At 38.3% G+C, this 25,764-nt stretch overlaps 2 protein-coding genes across 7 annotated transcripts; one reads left to right on the top strand and one right to left on the bottom strand.

Annotated features, from left to right (window-relative positions):
• Positions 1–587: 587 nt before the first annotated feature.
• Positions 588–12,558, bottom strand: LOC103151645 (endothelin B receptor-like). Of its 3 annotated transcripts, none has more exons than XM_016681628.1 (9): positions 12,375–12,558; positions 10,481–11,246; positions 9,174–9,301; positions 8,593–8,794; positions 6,302–6,454; positions 5,606–5,739; positions 5,412–5,520; positions 4,019–4,146; positions 658–745 (listed from the first exon to the last, which is right to left on the bottom strand). In XM_016681628.1, the coding sequence occupies exons 2-8, from the start codon at positions 11,063–11,065 to the stop codon at positions 4,027–4,029; spliced, it is 1,431 nt and encodes a 476-aa protein (XP_016537114.1). In that variant the 5' UTR covers positions 11,066–11,246; positions 12,375–12,558; the 3' UTR covers positions 658–745; positions 4,019–4,026. The 3 variants fall into 3 exon arrangements, with proteins under 3 accessions (XP_016537115.1, XP_016537114.1, XP_007571876.1); XM_007571814.2 differs by lacking the exon at positions 12,375–12,558 and adding an exon at positions 12,238–12,311; XM_016681629.1 differs by lacking the exon at positions 4,019–4,146 and having other exon boundaries at positions 588–745; positions 12,375–12,557.
• On the top strand, positions 12,326–25,566 carry ttc29 (tetratricopeptide repeat domain 29). 4 transcript variants are annotated; one of them, XM_016681632.1, is made up of 11 exons: positions 12,326–12,352; positions 18,760–18,837; positions 20,213–20,272; positions 20,353–20,516; positions 21,342–21,518; positions 21,589–21,801; positions 22,524–22,609; positions 22,706–22,797; positions 24,171–24,294; positions 24,378–24,467; positions 25,034–25,565. In XM_016681632.1, exons 2-11 carry the CDS (start codon positions 18,773–18,775, stop codon positions 25,163–25,165), a joined length of 1,203 nt encoding a protein of 400 aa, XP_016537118.1. In that variant the 5' UTR covers positions 12,326–12,352; positions 18,760–18,772; the 3' UTR covers positions 25,166–25,565. The 4 variants fall into 4 exon arrangements, with proteins under 4 accessions (XP_016537118.1, XP_016537117.1, XP_007571870.1 ...); XM_016681631.1 differs by lacking the exon at positions 12,326–12,352 and adding an exon at positions 17,614–18,059 and having other exon boundaries at positions 25,034–25,566; XM_007571808.2 differs by lacking the exon at positions 12,326–12,352 and adding an exon at positions 17,614–18,059 and having other exon boundaries at positions 18,757–18,837; positions 25,034–25,566.
• Positions 25,567–25,764: the final 198 nt, after the last annotated feature.

Below are 25,764 nucleotides of genomic sequence, written 5' to 3'. Positions count from 1 at the left end.
TCTTTTGTTATTTTATGGTAAAATATTTGCTTATCTTTTAAATACACGTATCAGATGCAGTTTTTAGTATTCCTGGTTTAACTAGATGGCGCTGATGAACATTAGTTTCATCTACAACCTATGCTTACACCTTCTTCAGTAGAAACAGTAATATCCTCTATTTGATTTAATTATTATTGTGAATTGCACTTTTAGGTTGTCAAACTGGTGGATGAGGTTAAAGGTGATCATCTAAACACAGTTTTTCATCTCCTTTCTGGGAAAAGCTGCTCAAATAGTGTCCTTCCAGCTGCCGTCAGACTGTACAATACCCACTGCTCTAAGTAGTTCACCACTCTCTACTACAGGCAATAAACCTGGAAATTGTTGATTTATTTATATTTCGAATAATACTGTTTTTTAGTATTTCTATATTCACTTGATTTTACTGTGTATATATAGTTTTTAATATTGGTTTTGCCTTTTATACTGTTGTAACAATGTAAATTTCCCCACTGCGGGATTAATAAAGGAATATCTTATCTTATCTTAAAATATCTACTTTTCCTGACATCTTAACTGTTTTCTCAAAACTGGAAGAGCTCATATAAGATCCATCATAACTTTATGGGTCATATGTGAAAACATTTCTGTGGAGGTGAGTCCCTCAGTGGTCGGAGTTTTTTAACCGCTGACTGGTCCCACGTTGGAGAGTCTGCAGGTTGCTGGAGAAAGGCCGAGAGTAACAGCAGCAAAACAGCATCTTCTACAGGGAGACGGAGAAACACAGAGACAGGCAGGGTCATCCCTTTTACTCTGTTCAAAATGTTTAGTCTCAGCCGGAGGAAAAGGTCTTTGAGTCGTACAGAATTTCCTCAGCCTTCAGATAGCTTTTCTGATTGTAAGCAAAATAATAGAGAAATAAGGGATGACTCAAGACTTTTGCACAACACTGTAGCAAATAGAAGAGACATCTGGGGTCATGCCAAGTGCTTAGCAAGTCAAAATGATGTTTTTTCTCTTTTACTCTGTTCAAAATGTTCAGTATCAGCTGGGGGGGAAGTCTTTGAGTCAAACAACATTTCCTCATAGCCTCCAAATAGCTTTTTAAAATTAGTGTTTAACTTGAAAAACTGTGAAGTATTTTGGACTTTTTAAACAAATTGGCAGCGCCTGAACAGGCTGAACAAAGGAATAAACATTCAGCTGAACATTTCCTGGAACAAAGTCCAAATAAACTCTTCGGCAGACATTCACACTACAAGAGATTCTGATTGTAAGCAAAATAATAGAGAAATAAGGGATGACTCAAGACTTTTGCATCTGACACATCTGAGCTCATGCCAAGTGCTTAACAAGTCAAAATTTAGTTTTTCTTTCCATTAAAACATTCAAATATGAGGTTGAATCAAATGTTTCTGAAATATAAGTGACAATATCATCTGCATATAACTTGATAAAAGTTACTGGAAACATAATTAGAGTAAAATGTGATTGATTTTATTAAACAGACTTGGTTTCTGTCAGTTTGTCTGTTTTCTGTCCTTCACTCGGCCACTGGGAAGCTGTTCCTGAATATGTTAAGCACCATTTAATTCAGTCAGTCTAAACACACAATCTGGCATCAGGAACATTAAATAATTGAAGTACATGGATCAATACTGTTTATATTGATCTGCTACAATCCAACTCAGTATATCCCATCTTCCCTCCTCTTTCTGATTTTTCTTTTTGGCCAATTAACAGAGAAGAAAATCAGGTAGAAAGAAGCAACAGTGAAGGATGCAACCAAGACTATTAACTTGTTCTCATTATTAAACACCAGTGACTGTCGCTGGTGTTTAAATCTGTTCTGTGTCTTTAAAATTATGTTTCTGATGGAGACGGACAGCAGATTTACAACCAGGTTCTGGTCTCTTTCATATTAATGTCTGAACTCTCTGTAGACCTCCGTTTTTAAACTCCGCCGTCGTAACAATCTTTATTTCAGTATTTGTGACACCAGCTATTTTGTGACAACTTAATTCCCAGTAAACAGGCTTGACCTTTCTTGACCTGATGGATTTCTTTTCTCCAAGGCCGAGCCAAGATAACCTGGATGACATGGCTGAAACTTTAAGCATTTTAGTCCTGGACTAGAGCCACAAAAGGCAAATTCAACCGAGTCAGTGCTTTCGCAGACAGGAAGAGAATGTCCCAGCTGGAAATGGTTTCCATCAGAACGAAGATAAAGCTGCCGGCGGTCACTGTGACACCAAAAAGTACATTTAAATCCAATCCTGTTGCCAGAATAAAACTACAACTCCACTTAATCTGTAGTTTATGGGACTTAGATTCAACATAACATTCACTTTACACTACTAGCATAGTTTATTTAGTCAATAGGGACACAGAAAAGACTAAATTAGCATTTTATGCTAATTTAGAACCTTTGAAAATTATCATCTTACATACAATTTAAAAAATTACTTAAGAGACAGAGAGAAGCCTAACAGAAGGATTAAAAGTCTAAAATTATTATTTTTTTATTTAACCTCATTTATGATGATGGAGAAAAACTTATCCAGATATATTTCGTAAAATCACTCAGGTAAAATTACTTTCTGAGTGTGTTTCAGCAGCATCACTGTAATTCTGAAAACATTTGGGACAATGTGAAATAGAAAATACAACAATACATGGTTGTAGCTGCTGAAATCGGAGAAAAAAAGGCAAAACATTTGAACTTCCTGTTTTCCTTTTTTGAAAAGTTCCTTTTCTGAATAGTTCAACAAAATACAAAATAATTATTTAAAAATCCTTGTTTCACTTTTTCCTAATTCTGAGTTTTTTAATCTGATCATTTTTATTTTTTCCTGGTGTTGCTTCCTTCTCAATCTGAAGTCTTCACCAGCAGATTTTGAATATTCCAGCTGATTTGGGTTTGGGTCTGCAACGATCCTCGTTAGCGATAGCTACAGAGCCGATCGGATTGTCTTTGTTTCCTTAACTAAGGGCTGCAAAGTGTAAAATATGAACGCAAAAGATTTAGCACAGTTTTTTGATATTTAGCTTACTTTTCTCACATTTTGCACACTTTCACCACATTTAAAATGGAAATGTCTAAAAAAGACTGTCATATATTACCATGTTTACAACCGTAAAGCTAATCAGTTATGTTAGTAATACTAATTGCACAGAAGCTCTTCAGCTGTGAAACATAGCAATATGACTTTTGAAAAATTGCAACATTTGTTACATTTTCAGTTTGTGGTTTGCTTTCACACTGCACTGTATCGATCAAACCAAACCCTTTGACAAACCTAGTCACCCTCCTCAACTGTGGTGGTGCTGCACCGGGAGCCTCTGAAGGAAACCACAGAAAACCTCTGAAGAAGAAACTGAGCGCAACTCCATTTCATAAAATGTAAGCAAAAATGGAGTGATGAGGTTTTAGCGGTTGTTGGATTTTTCTTTTCTCTTTGGTAAATAACTACATGCAATTTCTCCCACTAACACCAAACTCTCATGTTTATTTTGGTTGTATTTACCCAGAATGCCCTGCTCTGTAGTCCACTTCCTGCTTTTGGAGCTGCCTCCAATGTGCTTGGCATTCACATATGCATTCAAACCGCACCAGAGTTCACTTCAACCGAACTGAGATCTAGGCTTTTAGGCAGACCAGAGTTCACATTTTTGTCCACATCAGAGTTCGATTGTGCATTCACACCTCCTCAAACGAACCGGACTTTCTAGGCCAACAAGAAAGATGATTCATTAAGGTTCTGTATTGACTACAGAAAACTCAACTCCTGCACCACACGTGACATATTCTCTCTGCCACGAATACATCAAATACAGGAAGTATTAGAGGCTTTGGGGCAAGCTAAATACTTCTCCAGGCTGGATCCAGCGTCAGGTTACTGGCAAGTGGAAGTGGTAGCGCATGATAAACACAAAACTCCATTCAGAGCGCCCATCGGGCTATTTGAGGCCAACAGAATGCTATTCGGGCTTCAGAGTACCCCATCCATTCCTCGCAGATCTGAATTTCACTCACCTGCTCGGTTACCTTGATGACCTCATAATATTTTCTAAAACATTTGAGAAGAATCTGGAACACATCCAGCTGGTCTTTGATGTGCCAGTTGATGAAGAAGGAGGTGCAGTATCTGGACCACATGGTGTCTGCAGAGGGAATCAAGAAACAGATCCAAGATGTCCCTTATTTTTTATTTTATCCACCTTCATCATTTAACAGAACACTGAGGCTGTGTAAATCAAATGCAGGTTTTTGGGGGCAATTTAGCAGTTTTGGCGAAACAACACACAAAGAAAACATTGGCTGTCAAAAACAACTATATTTACATTATATTTGATGCAGAGCAGCTGCTTTGCTCATGCCGACACTAACATGGTCATAAAATGTATCCTTGTGCGGATGTCTGCGTCAAGTCCATCTTGAGTGCACCTCCGCCCAGTGGAGTATGCCAACGCTGAGGCCTTTAGGCTTTTAGAGAACTCTTCAGTTGATAACTGAGAGATTCTACTGGCCAAATATGTTCCAGGACATCAAATCTTGGTGTGAGCAGTGTGAAGACGAAGGACGACTCCCACAAGAAGTGTCGGCGCTCCTCTTGTCAGCATCCACAGCAGTACCCCTATGAACTTGTATCTACAGACTTTCTCTGCCTAGAGAAGTCGAAGGAGGGCATTGGAAATATACTTGTTGTTCCTGATCATTTTCTCATTGTGCTCAAGCCGACCCCACCAATGACCAAAAAGTGGGCTCTGTGGCCAAGGATGTGTGGAAGAATTTCTCAAGTGGTTTATATCCTATAATTTTATAGCGCTTTATCAAGTCCAGAGAACCCCAAAGTGCTTCACTCTGCATTCGGTCATTCACCCATTCACGCAGACATTCACATGCTGATGGTGGCAGGCCACTGACTGAGGCAAGGCTGCCATGCACGAGCACCACCTGGTCCTCTGACCACCACCAGCAGGCAAGGCGGGTGAAGATATATATGACAGTTACTTAGATGAAAGTGTGTTAGATGTGAGAAAAGTTAGCTAAATATCAAAAAACTGCCTGCTGAATCTTTTGCATTCAAATTTTGCTCTTGGTGCAGCACACTTATGAAGCAACATAACATGGAGATAAAGGGGAAAATTTGTCCCAAAATTCCCAGAATATAAAAAGAACAGGGCAGTAAATATGTCACTCCTGAGTGGAGCACTCCTTTTAACCAGAAAGCTTCTACTGACTTCCCACAAACACTTTATCAGAGGTCGCGACCCTTCTGTGTTTAATCAACTCCCAACCCCCAGTTTTAGATCTGTCTCTCATGACCCCGTGACCTCACTGTGACGTCGCACTGGCCCAGGACGAAGCACAGAGTGTCTTGCTACGTAACAACAAACCAGGAAGCCAAAGAACAAGACATCCTTACCATGAAGTAGTGCCTGTACTTCCTGGAGACGAAGAAGAGGATGATGGGGTTTATGCAGGAGTTGATGGTCGCCAAGTTGATGCTGAAGTAGTCGAGCACCAGCAGTATGCTGCAACCGACAGGAGGCGAGGCTTTCAGAACAAAACCACAAATTTAAAAGTGACTCAGCCTTCGGTTTAAGTTTTGGCACTCACTTCAGTAATTCACAGCGGCCAGGGTCGTTTGGGTCGTAGACCATCAACTTCAGGAGCCGACTGAAGTGAAGAGGAAGCCAGCAGAGGGCAAAGATCACCACCAGGCAGAACACAGACTTGGCCACTTCGCGGCGCTGCAGAGAGGACATTTATTCAAACTTTAGTGTGTTTGAAGAGGTTATTTACTTGAGTTCAGATTATTAATTTCTGCATGTACAACAGGAGTCATCAGAACTTTCTACAATCATGGAGTCTCAGTTCATCCTAAGAAACAATTTACCGATTCTTGAAGAAGCCGCGTTCAGCTGTTCAAAGAATTATATTAAATATAGACAAGATGAATGCTCAAGCATCAACCCGCCCAGAAAGGAGACGTGTTCTACATGGGCCTGTCACGATCAAGCCTGCTCAACATTAATAGTTTTTATGAAATGTGTGTGACATTCAAGATCCAAAACATAAAAAAGGCTTAGGACTGTTGCCTCATTAAAAAAAAGAAAAAGAAAAAGGAATTTCCAAATTCTTTTGATCACAAATTGTTTTATATTTTGAAGGCCGTTTTTTTCATTTTTTTATTTATTTTTTTTTTCATCATTCTTGACTTGAGGTCTGGGGCCAAAGAAAACCATTTCCAGGGTCACAAACGGGCTCCGGGCCGTGCCTTGGACACCCCTGCTTTAAACATATTCTGCGTACCTGTTTCAGTTGTTCACCCAGTGAGCGCTTTAGATCTCCCTTCTCGTGCCGGAGCAACTCGTGAGTCATGAGGCCGTAGAAAATCGCCGAGCAGGTCAGAGGGATGCAGAAGTAGAAGCCAAATATCCACCAATCCTTGAACTTGATGTAGAACTGAAAACAGACGAGTTAAAGGGGACATTATGCTTCCTTGAACAGGTCAGGATGTTCATCACATTATTTTGCACAGATGATGGGAATTTATTCTGCTCAGTTAGGCCTGTTTTGTAGTTTCTTTGAGAATGAGCTGTTTTAGGGCCTCTGTCACTTTAAATCCAAATAATCTGCTGCTGGCCTACTCCTTCGTTGTTCAGAGACGAATTAGCTCGACTCAAAAAGTAGAAGCCATGAATAAACTGACAGAAACAACTTGGGAAAACAACTTCAGTCGCTCAGTTCAATATTCCCGTCCCTCACTTCCGATGTCCATCATGGTGCCTCGAATGATTAAGTGACCTAGTTGCAAAGGGTCAGTAACTAGTTGGCCAAATGTTCTGGTTGCTCGGTAACGGGGCTGGGCTTGGTTGGGGTTGCTAGGTAACGGCCCAGTGGCTGTGGAATGTGATTTAAGAGTCTTGATGTTTTTGAAACGGCTCATTTTCCAGACATCAAATAACATTAACTTGTTGCCAAAAACCGGTTTGGTGTTTATTTTAAGCTCTTGGTCTGTTTTTAGAAGCAGTTGAGACCCAAATGTACGTATAAATGGTGAATTTTGCATAATGCTGAGTCGCCTAATCTGTGCAGCAGGTGAAAGAGAAGATGGAGAACCCTCAGCATCAGACTGGTTGTGTTTTACTAGCAAGGCCCCAAAGAATGGATGTTACATATACATGAAATTGAAAGTTTGGATCTCATTCCTAAACTCTGGCTCCTAAAACAACAATCCTGAGTTTTAGAATGTGCTGGAGCTCTGATTGGGTTGCTAGGCAACGGGGCAGAGTTCTGCTTGGGTTGCTAGGCAACAGGGAAGAGTTCTGCCTGGGTTCCTAGGTAACAGCAAGGTGCAATGTGATTTCTTAATCAGGACGTTTTTGAAAACTGTTCACTTTCCAGACACTAAAAAACATTAACGTATTGCCAACAAAACGACTGGGTGTCTTTTTGAAGCTGTTTTTGGAAGCAGTTGGAACCCAAACGGAAGCAGGAAAAACATGGAAAATGTGAAGTTTGCATGATGGTCCTATGTGTGCAGAAACTCTATTTCTGACATAAGCGTATGTTGTAAACCTGCAATTTACCTGAATTACTCTGTCTTCTTCTAAGTCTCATTGATAACTTGTCACTTTGCTAACTGCATTATCCATTCATGCTGATTCCCTGATCCTGCCGGATGTTTGCCGGCTTCCCACAATGACTGTTTTCCTGCCTAATTTCTCTGATTAGATTTCACTCAGAACCGCTGGAGATAAGCACCAGTCATTCCCCTCTCTTCCTTTTGTCTTCTTTGGTGTAGAAATAAATGAACGACTGCATGGATTTCACTCAGGCAACAAAACAAACATTTGAGACGAAACATGCTGCAGAGTAAAAGTGACATTAAAAGGTTTACTGAAGGAGCAACAAGACCAAACCGGAAGAGAGAAAAACTAAAACTGATTGGATAACGAGAGCAGAAAAATGTCTAAGTGGTTAAATGAAAAGTTTGTAGAATGTGCTAATTTTTAGTTGCAGCTCTATTATAGTTATATAATAGTCATAGTTATAGGAAAATACATTAACAAATGAATAATTCAATATTAGATGTGATTTTCAGTTTTTACAGTTTGTTGTGAGCTACTGTTTGCTAGAAAACAGTTGCATTGTTATGACAGTTGGATAAATGAATCTAGAGCAGGAATATAAATCTCACTTTGAGCTGAAAACTGGAGCTCACTGGGTTAAACGAGAGCAGCGACAGCATTTAATAACTCTTAATGCGAATAAACATGATATTCTGCGGTGACCTAACCCTTTTATCCTGATATTTAACTGGAAGGTTAATTTCACTGATTAAAAGGTAATTTTAACTGTTGCTTCAGTTTTGGTTTTAGTAGCAGTGTGAAAAGTGGTCTGCCTAATGGTTGACCGTAAATCACATGACCTGGGTTCAGATTTAAGTGGCTTCCTGCAGCAGGTTTGTAAACAGGAAATGCAGCTAACCTATCCGAGTCGAAGAGGCCTCGCCTAGAACAACAAAGAGGAGCAGACGGCTGGAGGCCGATCATCGTGCTGTGCAGTTGGACACCAGTGGTGGTAAAAGTAGGACTCACTTTCAAGAAGGAGGTCTCGGGTCTCACTAGGCAGGTACTAATGGTAACGTTGCTGGCGATGTTGAAGCGGTGCAGGTTGAAGCCGATGGCCTCCGGCACGGCCAGTAAGGCAGACAGCATCCAGATCATGACAATCTGCACCACCGTTTCCATGGGAATGCCGTTGCTCTGAATCCGAGACCAGGACACCACCGCACGGTACCTGCACACAAAATGAGACCAGTTTTAGGTTCACCAACAGCACTCAGACCGCGTTTATTAACGGAAACAATGTTGTATGTTTCGGTTGTTTTAGTGCTACAAACACAGAACCTAATTAAATCTTTCACATCTTGTCAAGTTATGACCACAAGCTTTATTTGGACTTTTATGCAAAAACATCACATCTTACCAAATATGTTTACAATGCATTTATCTTATGATTTCTTCAAAACAACTAAGAATATTATAACTTTATTTTCGTAACATTATGACTTTATTCTTGTAATACCATTCCTTTATTTTCCTACTTATTTTTAATTTTCTTGGCACTAGCACTCGGCCGTATAAGTTGGCGTGGACATTGTGCGTTTGTGCGTTACCTGTCCACACTGAGAGCAATCAGGTTGAGGACGGTGATGCCGACCGAAGTCTTCTGAATGAAGGGCAACAACTTACAGAGGAACTGACCGAACGGTTGGTCGGCGAATGGGAACTCCATTGCCAGGAGCTGCACACAAGAAAACGCCAACAAAGCTTCAACAGACTGACAAAATGCCACAAAGTCTTTGTGATTTGTGTGTGTGAGGAGTGTTAGGAAAAAAAAGCACCTTTGGATGGGTTGTTAAAGTTTGGATAGCTTTTCACTACATTTAGTGAGTTTTTAGGGTTCATAGAAAAATTGTTTTGAAATAATTGTGTGTGGCTGAAAGGCACAAGGTTTTAATAAAATGCCGTGTTATTGCATTTATTAATTTATTTTGAAATGTCTAGAATCATCAATGATTACTCATTGCTCAGTCAAGGTTCACTTTGTAAGCAGTATTTCTAAACATAAATCCCTGTGTAAAATCATAAGGTGTCACACAATCTGGTTCTGGTCAGAATAATAAGGACATAATGAAGGACAACCACAAATGTTGCGAATTATCACATTGTAAATCTGGTGCTATTAACATGAGTTTCATTGGAGGTTGAGATGAGTTGTTTTTATACCTGATAGTCTAGCAGACTCGGTTTGTTTGCAAACCAAAGTTGTAACATTTGCTAAATTTTCAGCTGGTGCAGTTTGCTTTCATACTGTACTGTCAAACGATCCAAACTAACTGAAACCCTGTTCCTCTCCTCACCTGTGGGGGCGCTGCACCAACAACTACTGAAGGAAACGACTCAAAAACTCCAGAAGAAGAGAGTGAGCGCAACTTTATATTTCACAAAATGCAAATAAAAATGGAGTAGGGTTAGATTTTAGAAGGTTGTAGGATTTCTCTTTTGTCTTTGGTAAATAACCACAGGCAATTTCTCCCACTAACGCTAAAGGTAAAGGTAATTTTATTTGTATAGCACATTTTCAGCAACAAGGCAATACAAAGTGCTGAGCTGTTATCCACTTTCTGCTTTTGGAGCAGTCTGCGGTTCGCTTGGCGTTCACATATGCATTCAAACCGCACCAGAGTTCACTTCAACCAAACCAAGACCGAGGTTTTTTGACACGCCAGAGTTTGCTTTTTTGGCCACCTCCCCAGACAAACCAGACTTTCAAGGTAAACAAACTCGAGTTCGATTAAAGCGGACTAAACGGGGCTGGTGTGATGCATCTTCAGATCTGGCAACCCTACAAGGCCCAAAATGAAGATGGGTTTGGCACCCCTGAATTAAGCTTCAGGTGAAAACACATGAGGAGCTGTACCTTGTAGACATTGATTGGGCCGTCTATGACGATGTACAGTATGTCTCCCATGGCGAGGCTGGCTATCAGGGCGTTGGGTCTGTTCCTCATGTTTTTATGTTGGCAGATAATCCTCAACAGGGTGACGTTGCCGATGATCCCCACAGCAAAGATCAGGAAGGAGAATGCCGTGTTGATGTACTTGAAGATGGCTCTTATCGACATTTCGTGGGTGCACTTAGGGCGGCCTGGCGGCTTAGTTTTAGGGTTTTGAGACGAGTTGTTGGAACTTGCAAGTTTTCTATCATGTTTAGCCCTCAGGCTGTTCTCAGCCTTCAGGTTTTCTGCTTCGGAGTCCAACAAGACGGACGGTTTATTGGCGGTCTCTTGCGACATGTACGTCTCTGCATTTGTAGGACGATTGGTACTGGGGAGTTCAGACAACGTCACCTCTGACTGGAGAGGCTGAGGCGTGAAGCTGCGTAGGCCACCAACATGGGAGACAAACAGGAAACACCAGACAAGCAGCAGCGAGAGGAACATGGACTTCCCTGGTTTCACTGTGACACCCTTTGCTGAGTCAACATCCTGAACTCCAGGAACCATCCTGCACTCTGCTGTGAAATCCTTGAACTGACTGGAGAAAGTACTTAAAGTAGTTGCTTGGTTTCCTCAAAACCAAACTAGGATCTGTTGGTAGCAGAACCTTTTAATGAAAGCAGAAATGTCTCTAACTGATTCAGCATCAACTAGGAGCTGTCAGATTGACTTGGAGATTGGAGACAATCTGGGGAAAAAAGAGAAAAACAAATCTGTGTTAGTTTTACAGACACTATTAAACACAACATCAAGACCTTGCTTCTTTTTTATGACAGAATAGTAACAGGAATACCTTCCAGATGTATAATAAAACTTTAAATCTGAAGCATTGCAAACTTCAAAGCTCAGGCTAACCTGTGTAAAAATCAGTGGCGGAAGCACATTTTTATGGATTTTTAATGTCTAAAGGTAAAAAACAATCAGTAGGAAAAAAGTTATGAACTAAAAAGCCTATAAATACACCACCAAACACCATTCTGTTGTCCTTTATGGTTCCTACTGGGAACCTAAAACAGATTAAGCGGCTACTCATTGTTGTAAACCATCTTTTGCTATGGTAACTCATCCTCACTAAAGAGAGAAAAAAGAAATAAAAATTAATTAATTATATATATAGAGAGAGAGAGATAAATGAATAACCCTGAAGAATTTAAATTAAGATGACATGGGTTACAACATTTAATTTCCCTTTGGTATCAATACAGCATTTTTGAACATGAATTTCACATGTGCTGCTTTTTTTTTTTTTTTTTATTCAACACAAGACAAGAAAAACGTCCTGGCTTCAAAATAAAAGGAAGACAAAAGATGCTACAATAATCATTTACTTGAAAATTGTTCTAGTTTCTTAAGTTTAATTGAAAGGTACATTTATTGTCCTTATTTCCTAATGTTTAAATCTGACCACAGCAAACCGCTAGCTAAAAGTTTTAGTCAGATTTATAATCTTTCAAAACCACAATAGCCTGAAAAACTATAACATTTGATTTGAGTGTACAAATAATTGACTAACATGACAAAATAATCTGGATTTAACACTAAACAATCTTAGATTCCGCTGCTGTAAAGAGTTTATTTCTATAATAAAACACATTTCTTAGCTAAAAAAACAAACTTTTCTCTAAATGTTTTTTCTGAATGATCAGAAAGAAAGTTATTGAAGAAAACTTAAATCTCACCTGTTTCTATTTGTCTGCTCTTTTTATTTTTTTATTTTTTTCCAAATATATTCCATGGAAGGTTGCGGGACAGAGCAGCGACCCGTTCAGGGTCGAGACAGGACTGGTCCAGACGGTGGGTTCTGGTTCGTACTCACCCCTTATTCTCGGCTCTCTCCTCCTCCTTTCCCCTCCTCCTGTCATCGCTCATTAGCTGGTTTCCCTTCTTTGTCGTCTCCCCCTGGTGCCGCCCTTTCACCTCTCCTCCGTCATTTTCTCCTGCTTTTCAATCCTCCGCTTCACTCGGTTTCGGACGATAAATTGCTGTTTGTTATCGCGTCGCCATGGCAACTCAGAATCGAGTCGAAAATTTGCGACTTTTGAAAATTCTACGAGTTTCGAAAGTGTTTTTTTTTTTTTTTTTTTTTTTTTTTTTTTTTTACATTCATTAAACTTGTAAATTTCCAAGCTTTTTTTTTGGCAAATATTTACTCATTTTTGTTGTTTGGCCCTAATCCGCCATCTTACAGTTAACCAGTGTGCATGTTAGGCGACGCATAGAGGCGCCATGTTGGAAGAGGGGCCATGGAGATGCCGAAAATCTCCGAAATTGTCTAGAGAGAAAAAAGAAAAGAAAAGAAAGGAAACAATAAAATCTATGAGTCCTAAATGTAAAAAATCAAATCAATAAAAATCTGAAATTTTGATGTTAATCTCATAATATTTTAAACGTCTCAACATTTCTGAGAGTTTTTCTCACACGTTTAACGTTTGAAGCTCAGAAATGTCCTTATCTTTCAAAGAAATTTCTGAGAATCTCACATTTTTGGAGTTCATGGGCAGAAATATATTCTTTTTCTATCTGCAATGGCCTTAACACCCCATCGTGAAATACTTCAGAAATTTTTATAATAAATGACTTCACTGAAAAGGTTTTCAACATAGGGTTTGTTACCCATAGTATGACCACGAATGTACGTTTTGTTTTGTTTTAGTTTTTTTAACATTTGACTGGTTTCCTTTTCTAAAATACAACTCAATAAAGAATATCATCAAAACACAACAAGGCTGGGACCATTGTAGAAAGAAAGGAATACATTTCAACCAAAAAAACTCAGAAATGTTCAGATTAATCTCACAAATCTGAGTTTCAAAAGTAATAAAAAAAATTCTACTTTTGAAACTAAATATTTCAGCTCAGAATTAACTCTATTTATCCAAGAACATTTCTGAGATAAATCAGGTTTTCTGAGTTTTTTAAAAGAAGTTTACTCATTTCTTTTTCTTCCAACAATGGCCCTAATGTATCACTGTAATACCCAGAAAGATAAAAAATAAGTAATCATTGTATGTTGTTTGGTGAATCTTATGCTTATTGTTGTATTTTTTTGTAGTTTTCACATTGTTTTTGAGTGAAATAAAGTAGCCGACATCAGTGTGAAGCATATATTTTTGACATCATTTTTTGATTTTTGTTACTTTCTTTGTTCCCACCTGCTGCCGTTGCTCATCAGCTGGATTTTTAGCTCTGCTGTCCCCCCTTCACCTCCTTTCTGTTTCCTTCTGGTTTTTCTTCTCCATTTTTCTCGGTTACGACGGAACATCTCGTAAACACTCTGACGACTCTGAACTTTTACTGTCTGACACAAACAGACGACAGTCTTTCTGCTTTACCACCCAAGCCTTGGTTGGTAGTTTGGTGGAAGGTTGTAAATTTTAATATTGGGTTGCTGTTTGAACAGAATTGATGCCACACAAAGTCATTTTCTTCAAGCTTTTTCTTTTCATCTTCTTTATAGTGTTCAAATAAATTTGAGATACACTCAGGCTAACACTTAGCCTTTGGTTGCTTTGAAGGCAGCTCAACAAATGTTGGCAAGATTGGAATATAAAACAAGTATTATCAAGAAACGTTTTTGTTAGACAAAAGCAACGTTTTAACTAAGTAGAACATATTCTTTGCAAAAAACCAAGGGATGGTAAACAAATTTAAAGCAACCTGATTGTGTCAAAAGTAAAAAATGGCTGGAGGAAGTGGAGGGCGTTTCAAGTATTTAATTTACTTAACGTGAAAGCAAATTAAAGTCTAAATATTAAGATTGCCTCACTTTTAAATAAGCTGTGATGCTAACATAACTGTTTGGTATTAACAATGTAACTGAAGAGGACAGAAATAAAATGAGCACAGTTTAAATTACCAATGAACTGGTGATATAAACGTAAATAAGGAGTAATAAAGTCATTACCTCAGACTTTATAACACTGGTTAAATGTGTTTAATTTATTTTCAGCTATGGTTATATGTAGGACCAATCCTGCCATAATTATGAATACATAAATAAATGTCTTGTTGTAATTACAGCCAAAAGGAGCTTTACAAATAAATTAGTTGCCCATTACATGCAACAAAATAAAAAGACAAGATTTATTTAATAATTGTTCAGTTAATGTGGTATTAATATATGTTCCTATTTTATCCTAACCCACTGCCCCCATTTATATATTTTCATGTGCATTTATTATTTTGTTGCATTTAATGGCACTCATTTATTTAATTTATTCAAGCTGCTTTTTGAGTCTATGTTGATCTAATGAGCAATTTAATTATTTATGTATTTATTCTTATTCTTTGTCCTCCATACTGTTACTCTAGAGCAAGTAGTAAATGTCCACTTACGGTTCTCGCTTACAAGCTAGCATTAGCATTGCGGCACAGTAGCGCTATTTGCTACAGGAAGTTACAAAAGTACTGTTTTAAAGAGTAACTAACAAAAAATCAATATTTCTATATTCTTATTTATGACAGCTTTGGTCCTCCATACTGTAGGACAAGTGAAAAGAATTGTCCACTTTCACTTGTAAATATCCACTTTATGGTTCACTATGTGCAACAGGAAGTTTCGAAAGTAACCAATTAAAGAGTAATTAACCCCCAAATCAACTTTTTTCTGGTAAACTCTTTCAATGCGTTCTCAAGGGTAGTGTCTTTATGTTTTTACACATTTATTAAAAATTTCTGTGTAAATTTGGTTAATTCTGCAATATTTGTCCAAAAACGAGAGAATAGTTGGAATTGAAAGCATTGATTGAAAACCTTTCTTAGCTTTGCACATCTTTTTTTATTTAATAAGTCACTGAAGGGAACTCAAATAAGAGATTTTCCCCACAGTTTTCACTATAACCTGTTGACTCACTGTTGACAGTGTGAGTCTGTTGTTTTGTTGGTTTCTGACTGGAACATGTTTGTGGTCGCAACACGTGCCGCGCACGCTGAGTTTACACGTCTGCAACACGTGTGCACACATCATTCACCTTTAATGTGTCTGAGCTCACGCCTGTCTGACCTCTGACCCTGTAGAGCTGATGGTCTAAATTTGCTTAAAGTATTTTGTGTTATCTTCGTCATTGAGTGTCAGTGGACAAATGTGGTGCGTCAGTGTGTGAGTCTGTTTATTTACTACTATAAATAGAGAGATAAGCAGACGGTGTGTGACTTTAATCATGCAGAAAGATAATTGTTTGACTCCAAAGATAAGACACTTTGTTTGAAATAATTTATTTTTCCTTTTTCTGTGCATTTTACATACTTTTAATCTGGTTTGTTATTGAGTTACTTGGCCCTGCTTCTTTTTCAAACCCTTTATCAGGGATCATGAAAAAGATTTTTAAGGATGTTTTCACACCTGATAGTCCAGTAGACTCAGTTCATTTGGACCAAAAATTTCAAAATTTGTTAAATTTTCAGCTGGTGTGGTTTTATTTCTCACTGCACTGAGTGAAACCAAACCTTTTCAAAAAAACAGTTCCCCTCCTCTCCTGTAGTGGCGCTGCAACAAGAACCACTGAAGGAAATAACACAGAAACATACCAGCACAACTTCCTTGTTCAAGTAATGTAAACAAAAATGGAGCAGCATCAGATTTTAGCGGTTGTAGGATTTCTCTTTTATAAAAGACCAAGAGTCATTTCTCCTGCTAGTGCTAAAGTTACATGTTTGTGATGGTTGTATTTACCCAGAATGCCGTGCGCTGTAATCGACTTCCTGCCTTTGGAGCGGAAGTGGATTAGCGTTCATATATGCATTCAAATTAAAATTTAAATTTTTTGATGGAAAATAGACACTTTTCATCCTCTTCTCTAGTTTCCAACTCATTTCAGGTTAAGATTTAACACTTTACTGTCACTGGTCAATATATAACTAGTCAGTAACAAGAATCAAATGACAAAATCCCTATTTTGTTATTGGTTTAACCAGTAGTGAGCCAATGGTTCCCATAACTAGAATCTTAAAAAGCCAATAGGATAGTTTTGAAAACATTTCCAAAAATAAAAAAATGTTTGCTAATACCTTGTTTTTGTCATAATTTAAAAAGTGAATAAGTAGACATTTTGAAAAGTGATCCAAAAGAGGCTGGATCTAAGCCTATTATCTCCATTTGAACAGAAGGTTTGATGAGGAAAAAGGGAAATAACGTTTTTTATCATTAAGTCTGCTTTACTGGTCTATTTCCTGAGCTCTGTTACAGAGATGAAAGGATATATTGACAATTACAACTAAATGCTTGATGTTTGGATTTACAACAGCGACAGATGCAGTTTCCACATTGTTAGTCTTTTCTAGTGGGAAAATGATAGTTTAATTCTTGCCTGTCTCTTGAAAGCGCAGGCTGGTTAATCAACAAATTACTCTTGAAGCTAATTAGAATGAGAAGAACAAACAACCCAGAGTCAAAGAGCAAATCAAAGCCAGACGCACACTCAGGAAACAGCTTTCCATGCAGAATGTGGGACTTTATTAACAGCCCCATGTATAAAAGAACCAATGTCGACCACAAAGCGAGTGCCGTCACACATCAACTGAGTTTCCATCCAGTTGTGGTGGAGTTCGATGGAAAGTTTCACTGCACAGACCCAACATCTGCTCTTTGCAAAACATTTCAGCAAGAACACACTGGGGTTTGTCTTCCAGATGTGGGATAAAGAGGTGCTTTTAAACTGTGTGTCTGAGATACACATTTGATATAAAAAGAGTGCACGTCAGCTGAAGTCAGGTTTTTTTTATATAAACAAGGAGGTCTGTCTACTACTTAACTATCTAGCTAACTAGCAATCAGTCTATCTATCTCTATCTATTTAGCTAGCTAGTTAAGGCCATCTTTCTATTTAGCTATATATCTTGCTAGCTAGCTACCAAGATAGTGAGATAGCTAGCTATGTTGCAACACAAAACTATGAAATGAATAAAAAATAAAGCTAAATAACATTAGCTGTAAATATTTTTAACATGCAAATAATGTAGCGTTCAATATATTCATTTTCAAATGCAATAAGTTATTTATTCAGCACATTATTTTCTATAATGACACTTGTCACTTTTCTAACCTCTAATCAAATGACTAATTTTGTCTTACTGCCTGTAATAATTGCTAGGGTAAAACAACAGGCCATAACAAACTTAAACTCAAAGAATCTGATTCTGAACTTTATTTGTTTATTTAGAAAATACCTTCTGATAATGTGTGAGAACAATTAGGGTCAGTTGTGTTGCTCCTCTGTTGTCATTCTTTATTCGAGCACCGATCACATTAAACTCAGAATGACTTTAGTTGATTTTAAAGAGAAAAACGATTATTTTGTGAATGGAACCAAAAGATTTAAGTGCCAGTGACGTAACGCTTCCGCCATTCCCTTGTTGCCATGGTGACGACGTAGCGTTGCTGTTAGACGCTGACTTCGAACGGGAAAAACTTAACAGGCTAAATTAGCTGCTATGTTTGTATTGCTATACATTTTCCCTGCAATTTAACCGAGAAGAGACGCAAGTGGCTTCAAGAAAAGCTCAGGTTTGAATCAGGTTTTAGGTCGCAGTAAAAGAAACGGTGACATTGTCACAGTAATTCTACCGTTTGTGGATCTTAAACGTAATTATTAGGTGTTGCTAGCTTCCGTTTTAGTTAGCTTAAGCTATAAAAGCTCCGAAGTTTAGCTCCGAAATTTACTTTTTTAACCTATTACCTTTTCAAAAAGAAATAATATCTGCATTGTAATGTGCGGTGTTTTCTGATAGCAGAAATGTTATTTAAAGACAGAATATTTATGAAATAAAAATCAACTTTCTGTTCAATCAAATGTAATATTTTGAAATTAACTTCTACCATGTCCAAACAGCTTAAAACAACTTGGATTAAGAATTAGAAAAGTAATTACACATGCAACCATTACTGAATTACTTGCATTATTTACATCATCTAAACAACATTTAGTTTTGTTATTGCCAACCAGTAAATAAAATATGTTTTGTCTAATTCTAAGACTGGTAAAATAAAATAAAACAGAGAAAACCCACCTAATATGTTAATATTCACAGTTTTTGCCAGTGACAGTCACAATTTAGACATGACAAGTGGCATATTAAAGGAGTACAAATGTTCTCTTTACACAGAGAGAGAAGTTGAGGATAGATTTGGGTTGAGATCTGCCTCAAATTATCAGAATTATCTCTGCTAATATTTTAATTAAACTTTATTATTTGTGTGCCAGCAGGATAAAGCAGGTGATGGAGACATTCAGGAACAGAAAGGTTTCGGAGTCATCGATCCTTTCCAGAAAGGAAATAGCTTTGTGAGTCCAGAATAACTAACTGTTGGTGGTTTTCCATCAGTGTTTACAGGAAATAAATCATTTGAGAGTTTAAAATGTGTAAAAGTCCAGGAAGGAAAATACTGAAAAACAGTTTTTGGTAAAAATATACAGTCATAGTCTGCTTCTAGTTATTTATAAACGAGGTGAAATGGAATGCGTCCATAATAATGGATCCTCCATCTTTCTTTTATGTTATTTTTACGTCTTCCAAAGGCAAAGAGGGGATATTTAAATGTTATTTTCACTGTCAAAAATCCATTAATAATCAAATATTTTCAAAATTACACATTTAAAAACTGATGTTCAAGACTGCTGTGGTTTAAAAAAAATCAAAATGCAGATTGGATGAAAGTTTTGGAGGTTTCAATCAACTGTAAGAGAAGAAACGTATAAAACCTTCAACTTTAACAAACATGTAGACCAGGACCTGATAAATCCTGATCTTCCACTAAGATCTGCAACTAAAAACAATTAAAAGATGAGAATATTGCTTTAAGAGTTAGAGCGCCCTCTGCTGACAGAAATAGCCACCTACTAATTCGACATTATTTAGCAGTAATTTAAGAGACGTCCACAAATATGTAAGATCAACTCTATATAAAATACAATATGATTCAAATTGATCTCAATATGACCATTAATCTGGTCAAACACATGCAGGTCAGATTCCACAATGCAGAGAAATCCATTTCATGATAGAATAGTATTTAGAGAAAAGATACAGAGCACTAATACAATGCTCTGCATTGATACATTGAGACAGGTGCACTTTCTACATGAGAGACAAAGTACCACTGAGTTTAAGACAGAAACAGCTTTGACTGGGACAAAGACACACACAGAAGAACTGAGGTTGTAGTACTTTCTTTTTTACAAAAAAGACTATGAAACACACATTGAACCAGGTGTACTTTCAATAAGGAAGGAAAATAGTTCAGCATTAAAGCTGGCAAAATCTTCAACCAGGAAAAAGAGAGACACAGAAGTACTGATCTAGTAAAAAGAGAAACAATTAAACACAGACACTGAGCCAGGTGTACTTTCTATAAGAAAGGAAAGCAGAGATTACACAAAGTGTCTGGCTGCAATAGATTCTTTGATGGCCCAACCAAGGAAAAAGACACATGTAGAGAAAGAATCTCTGAGCCTGGAGAACTTTCCATGGAACAGGAACAAATGGAGACACACTGAGCCAGGGATAGTTTCTATAGGATAGAAAAGAGCAGCAGAGAGAAAGAGAGGGAGAGAAAACGGCAACATGAACTGTGATGTTTTAATGATCAGAGCAGAAACAACATCAGGACTGTTTTCTGGTTCTACGAGGGTTGACGTTTGATACTTTCCTGTTTTTCAGGTTCAGAAACACTCCGAAGCAGTACATGTGTGTGGAGATGCTGCAGGATGGCTACCACAGGTAGCCTTCCCCTCCCTGCTGTCACCCTGACTTACTGATCGCATGTCGGCTCAGCTGACTGATCCGTGTCTGAGTTTCAGGTCGTTTTCGGAGCTCTTCACTCTGCTGAGCTTTGATTTGGAGCAGAGGGCCAACGCTCCGCCCAGATCGCCCCGGCTGCAGGAGCCCTCGCTGGGGGAGCAGCGGGAGAAACTGGAGACCATCCGGCTGCACCTGTGCCGGGCAGAGAAAGCAGAAAGGGACGGTGAGGAGAGGAAGGAAACATTCATCTGGAGTTAGACACCAAGATTTTCTAGATTTAGTTTTGTTTTTGTGAAAAATCTAATCTGGATTCAGAAGAACCTTGGATGTGAAATCATCTAGCTTCAGTTCAGAGCTGGCCTGACTATTATTTTACTAACTGGCTAATTGATTGTTCTGACGATTAATCGATTAGTCTGATACAAGAAATTGACAAATTCTTCGTATTTTTGATTCAACATTTTTTTAGAAATGCATCAAAAGACGCAAAATAACAAAATACATATTTTATTGCCTAAATTCAACAACAAAACATTCTGACAATCATCAATCAATATTTGACTAATCAGAAATAAAAATTGTCACATTCTGCAGATTTATTATTTAAGGTATTTTTACACAATATTAGAAATACTTCAATGATGCAAATAAACACATAATTCAATTTATTTTTAAATAAGGAAATAAGTATTTTATTGCCTAAAATGCAATATCAAAATATTCAGACGATTAATCAATGAATCAGATGCAAGAATCGGGACAGTCTGTGGGTTTTTCAGTTCAGTCTGTTTTACATGATATTGGAAATAAACAAAATATGCAAATAACCAAATAACAAGATAAATATTTTAAAGCCTAAAATGCAAAAGCAAAGCATTTTGATGATTAATCATCACATTAATTGATTAATAATTACTGCTCTGTCTGTGTTGTTCTTTCAGTCCAGTTAACAATTAATCGATTGCTAAACTAGTTGATGATTATTTTAATAATCGATTAATCGTTCCAGCCCTCCTTTAGTTGAAGTAATGAAGGTTTTTTTGTGCAGGTTCCTGGACAATCGTGTGTGAGGAGCGGCTGCATTTGGGTCGCTACTTCACCCATCCGATGGACATCTGGCTCAGCTTCCACTTCTACCACAGCTGCGCTGACAGAGTGTTCGGAGGCCGGTCCAAATCCGCCACGGAGGCCAGATTCCACCTGGCTGAGCTGTACCGGCAGCAAGGTAGCCGCCACACAGGCGCCGTTACGCCTGAAGAAACGCCAAACGTTCGCGGTTGTGTCCTGTCCCCCAGGCGACCTGGTGGAGGCGAGGGACCACGCGGAGAGGGCCCTGAAGCAGGCGGAGGACGGAGGCTGGCTGGACTCGGAGGGCCAGCCGCTGAGGCTCTGGGGCTGCAGGGAGCTGGGGGAAATCTACAGCCTGCTGGGTGAAGCTTACCTCGCAGCGCAGGAGTACGACACGGCCACGATGCTGCTGCAGCTGGGATCCAAGATGGCGATCGAGGGTGAGGGGGGGGAACACGGAGCGAACACTAATTCACCAGTTAGTGCACAGAAAACAAACATTGCAGACCAACAGAAAGAGGTGTTGATCTGCAAAATAAATAACCGGATAAGAAAACGAATAACAGCAACAAAATTAAAGTAGAACAAAGAAATGAAGGATATTTAGGATAAAGACAAAACACAGAACATAACCAAACGGTGTCGTAACAAAAACAACAAAACTGTTTCTGTAGGTTAGGTTATACTTTATTTTCTCTTATCCTGGCAATTATGGTCTGATTTGCATTATTTTGCTTTTCTCTAATATCCCCTGATTAACCGAGGGTCACAGATATTTTGGGCAGAATGGAGAAAAAGAGGGAGAGAAGAAAATAATAACAAACGTTTTGTGATATTATTATTAGGCCGTCCCTTTTCCTCTGTTCTATCCTGGAGTTTAAAAATGTAAAGGTGACCTGTTATGCTTCCTTGTACGGGTTGGTAAAGGTCTATAGTCTATTCAAAACATGTTTATTAAAGTTTTTCCACAAAAATTATTCTTAGATAAAGAGATTTCCGTCTGCTCGGTTCTGCCGATTGTGAAATCCTTTCAGAATTAAATGTTTCTGGGAAATCTTTAAGTTTTTCTGAAAATTTCTAAGTTTTTTGGTCGAAATTTACTTATTTGAAACCTAACTTAAGCATTTTTTCATGAGTCTGAATGTGATCTGGTTTGTTTCAGGCGGCGACAAGTCGGTGGAGGCGGAGTCGTTCTTCAGGGAAGGAATGGGCTTACAGAGTTCAGGAGATCATCAAGCAGCCATGAAGGTATCAAAGCAGGAAACCTGAACTTTAGTTGGCAACAGAAACATTATTCAGCAGACGAAAATAAATTAATGAGTGTCTTTTATAAATGACACCCAGCTCTTCAACACCTGCGTAGAACTCTTTGGCTATCTGCAAGACGTTAAAGGTTTGGTGAAGTCCTACAAGGCCATAGCCAAGTCCTTAGAAAGGTACGAACACCGACATCATCACAGACGTTTCCAGTCATGAAAGAATGAAGCCTGACTCCAGCTTTCATCCAACTAGTGGTGGTGGCTGCATCATGCTGTGGGATGAAATGATGACACGTTTCAAACAGAAGTCAAGTTTGATCCAAAACCTTCTAGTAGAATAAAAATACATTTTATTTTGCTAAGTTTTGTTTTATTTTTGTTTCGCAGTACCTCAGCTTCACCTCCAAAAGTTTTTTCGTTTGATTTGCTCTTTGCTTGTTTAGGAAAAAAACACACTAACATTTGTTTTGTTTTTCTTAATATGCCATTAAAATATTTTGTAGATACCTGCATTGTTAAAACACAAAATTTTACCAAGTATTTTTGTCTAGTTTCTAGTGCAAATATCTTAGTGCACTTGAAATAAGACAAAACTAACGTACAAGTAACTTTTCAGTAAGATATAGGAGCTTGTTTTAGTCAGTAAGTTCTTAACATTGAATAAAAGTTACTAGTTCCACTGGCACTTTATTTCACTTATCACATGGGGAAAATGTCTTGTTGTAAGTGAAAAAACTTCATGGGAAACAAATGCTTTCTATCGTTACTAAGGAGTTATTGACTTGGTCCTGATTTAACCTGGTTGGTTGGCCCTGATTGGCTGTGATTGGCTGTAGTTGCCCCTGATTGGCTGTAGTTGGCCCTGATTGGCTGTAGTTGGCCCTGATTGGCTGTAGTTGGCCCTGATTGGCTGTAGTTGGCCCTGATTGGCTGTGATTGGCTATAGTTGCCCCTGATTGGCTGTAGTTGGCCCTGATTGGCTGTGATTGGCTGTAGTTGCCCCTGATTGGCTGTAGTTGGCCCTGATTGGCTGTGATTGGCTCTGGTTTTCTGCGTTCTGCAGTCATAGCCAATCAGAAACTTGAAAAAGGTAGTGAATAGTTTTTATCTTCACTTTTATCATTATTACAATTGTTGCACAAAATATGAGTATACTTCACATCCATATCGCCCCCTGCTGGTGGAGCTGCAGTAGGTCTGGAGAAAAGTTGCTTGTTTGTTAGTTTTGTCTTATTTCAAGTTAAACCTAAGATATCTGCTTAGAAACTAGACCACAAATACTCTGATTTTTTTATTTTTATTTTTGCAATATAAGAACTTTGTCCAAATTCTGCCCTAGGTTTTAATAAAACAACCCAAAGGAAAAACTACAAAAGAACTTAAAGGTCAGAAGTTTAATGATATATGAAAATTAAATAACAAAAAGTATCAATATCAGTACTGGTATCACTCATACTGCCAAAAATCTCATAAAATAATCAGCTTCGCCAGGAAAAAAACTACAACAGCTCATCAAAGTGTTGGTTTAAAGGTTTTTATTTTTCCAATAGCGAAGGAAACATCGAGGAGTGTATTAAGATGCTGGAGAAGGCAGCTGATCTGTGCCATAGCAGCGACCTGCAGGAGCGGCTGGCGGACATCAGCCTGACTCTGGGCTGCATCTACAGCGACGTGGTACCAAACTGAGACACGCTAAGCTGGTTATTATTTTTACATCCTCTCAGTTCAGAGATGATTTCATCTGCTTGTTTCTGCAGAATCGGCCTCTGAAATCGTGTGAATACTTCCTGCAGAGTTACAAAGCTGCCTGCACCGCCAGAGAGGTGGTTCTGCAGCACAAAGCACAGGTGAATCTTTTTAAAGTCACATCTGGCGACGTTTGTTCGGTACAAGGAAACCGCAGCTGCGTTTCTATTACAAATGTGCACAAAACTATTTTATGCTGACATAAAAACACAATTTCGCTATTGCTGTGTTTGCATTAAATACAAAACATGTTTGTTTTAATTGTGTTTACCCAGAATGCCCTGCACTGTAGTCCGCTTCCTGCTTTTGGAGCGGTCTCCGGTCCGCTTGGCATTCTCATATACTTTTGTTTTGCCCCAGAGTTCACTTCAACCGAACGGAGACGATGGTTTGTAGATTGACCAGAGTTCGCTGCTTTGGTCCGATCACACGTTCACACTTCCCCAAACGAACCAAACCTTCTAGGCAAAAGAACCACAGTTTGATTAAAGCAGACTAAACCGGACTGGTGTGAATGCATCCTCAGACTTTTTGGATACAGTTCGAAGGTCATTTATTTTAAAACTAAACAACAGCTGTGTGAGTGTAGATCCCTGAGGAACACCAAAACTACAAGTAACGGCAGGGGATATCTCACAATTTGCCCGTTTTTTGTCACCTCTTTCAGGTGAAGCTGGGTCATACAAGCGCCCACTCTCTCATCAAGAGCTACAACTCTGAGATGGAGACGCCGTCACTGACCTCTGTGAAACGGCTGGTGGACTGGAAGGAGACCAGAGGACACCAGGACTTCTGCTGAGGGTTCAGAAATTAACATTCAGCAGCTGGTTGTTGAGAGGAAGGAGAAAAACAAACAAAAACATAGATTATTATTATTATTGTTATTTGTCTCCACGTATTGCCAACCACTTATCTTGTTCAAGAAATAATAAATTAACAGAATGGCAAGACTTCACATCTGAAAATAATTTAAAACTCTTTCATTGATCAGCAAATTCCAACCTCCTCTATTTCTACTGAGGCTAATGAGAGTTAAATTACCTGCAGTTATTAAGATGATGTGATCTAACAGTATTCAGCTTATTTATATTGATTCTGTTTATCTTTATTAAAGTGTCTGGAAACTTTTTGGTTTTCAGTTTCAACTCTATGAACATGTGCCAGGTGTCAATGGACCAACAAAATAAATGTTTAAACTCCAATGTTTTTTCGTCATAATGTTTTGTTCGCTGTGTATAATCTAGTTGTTTTTTATTGTTTTTGCTTTTTGTTTGTTTTTCTTACAAAAATTGTTGTAATGTAAAATCTGTTTTAAAATATTTTATATTTTGTAAATTTTATTTTAATTGCAGCTGCGATTTATTTGTTGCAGTACTTTCCAATTATTTTTAATTAGTT

The sequence above is a fragment of the Poecilia formosa genome, unplaced genomic scaffold (assembly GCF_000485575.1).
Source record: "Poecilia formosa unplaced genomic scaffold, Poecilia_formosa-5.1.2 Scaffold288, whole genome shotgun sequence".
NCBI classification, from domain to species: Eukaryota; Metazoa; Chordata; class Actinopteri; order Cyprinodontiformes; family Poeciliidae; genus Poecilia; species Poecilia formosa.
Note: the sequence above shows the minus strand (reverse complement) of the source record. Positions and strands in the feature narration are given on the sequence as shown.

What these genes read in the sequence shown, in the direction of transcription:
- LOC103151645 (XM_016681628.1), bottom strand. Translation starts at nt 11,065, where the DNA reads ATGGTTCCTGGAGTTCAGGATGTTGACTCAGCAAAGGGTGTCACAGTG. An exon ending in GCCCAATCAATGTCTACAAG is followed by an intron (nt 9,302 to 10,480) that starts GTACAGCTCCTC and finishes TCTTGTGTGCAG; the next exon opens with CTCCTGGCAATGGAGTTCCC. An exon ending in CCGAGACCTCCTTCTTGAAA is followed by an intron (nt 6,455 to 8,592) that starts GTGAGTCCTACT and finishes GTCTGTTTTCAG; the next exon opens with TTCTACATCAAGTTCAAGGA.
- ttc29 (XM_016681631.1), top strand. Translation starts at nt 18,773, where the DNA reads ATGGAGACATTCAGGAACAGAAAGGTTTCGGAGTCATCGATCCTTTCC. An exon ending in GCTGCATCTACAGCGACGTG is followed by an intron (nt 24,295 to 24,377) that starts GTACCAAACTGA and finishes TTGTTTCTGCAG; the next exon opens with AATCGGCCTCTGAAATCGTG. An exon ending in TTCTGCAGCACAAAGCACAG is followed by an intron (nt 24,468 to 25,033) that starts GTGAATCTTTTT and finishes CACCTCTTTCAG; the next exon opens with GTGAAGCTGGGTCATACAAG.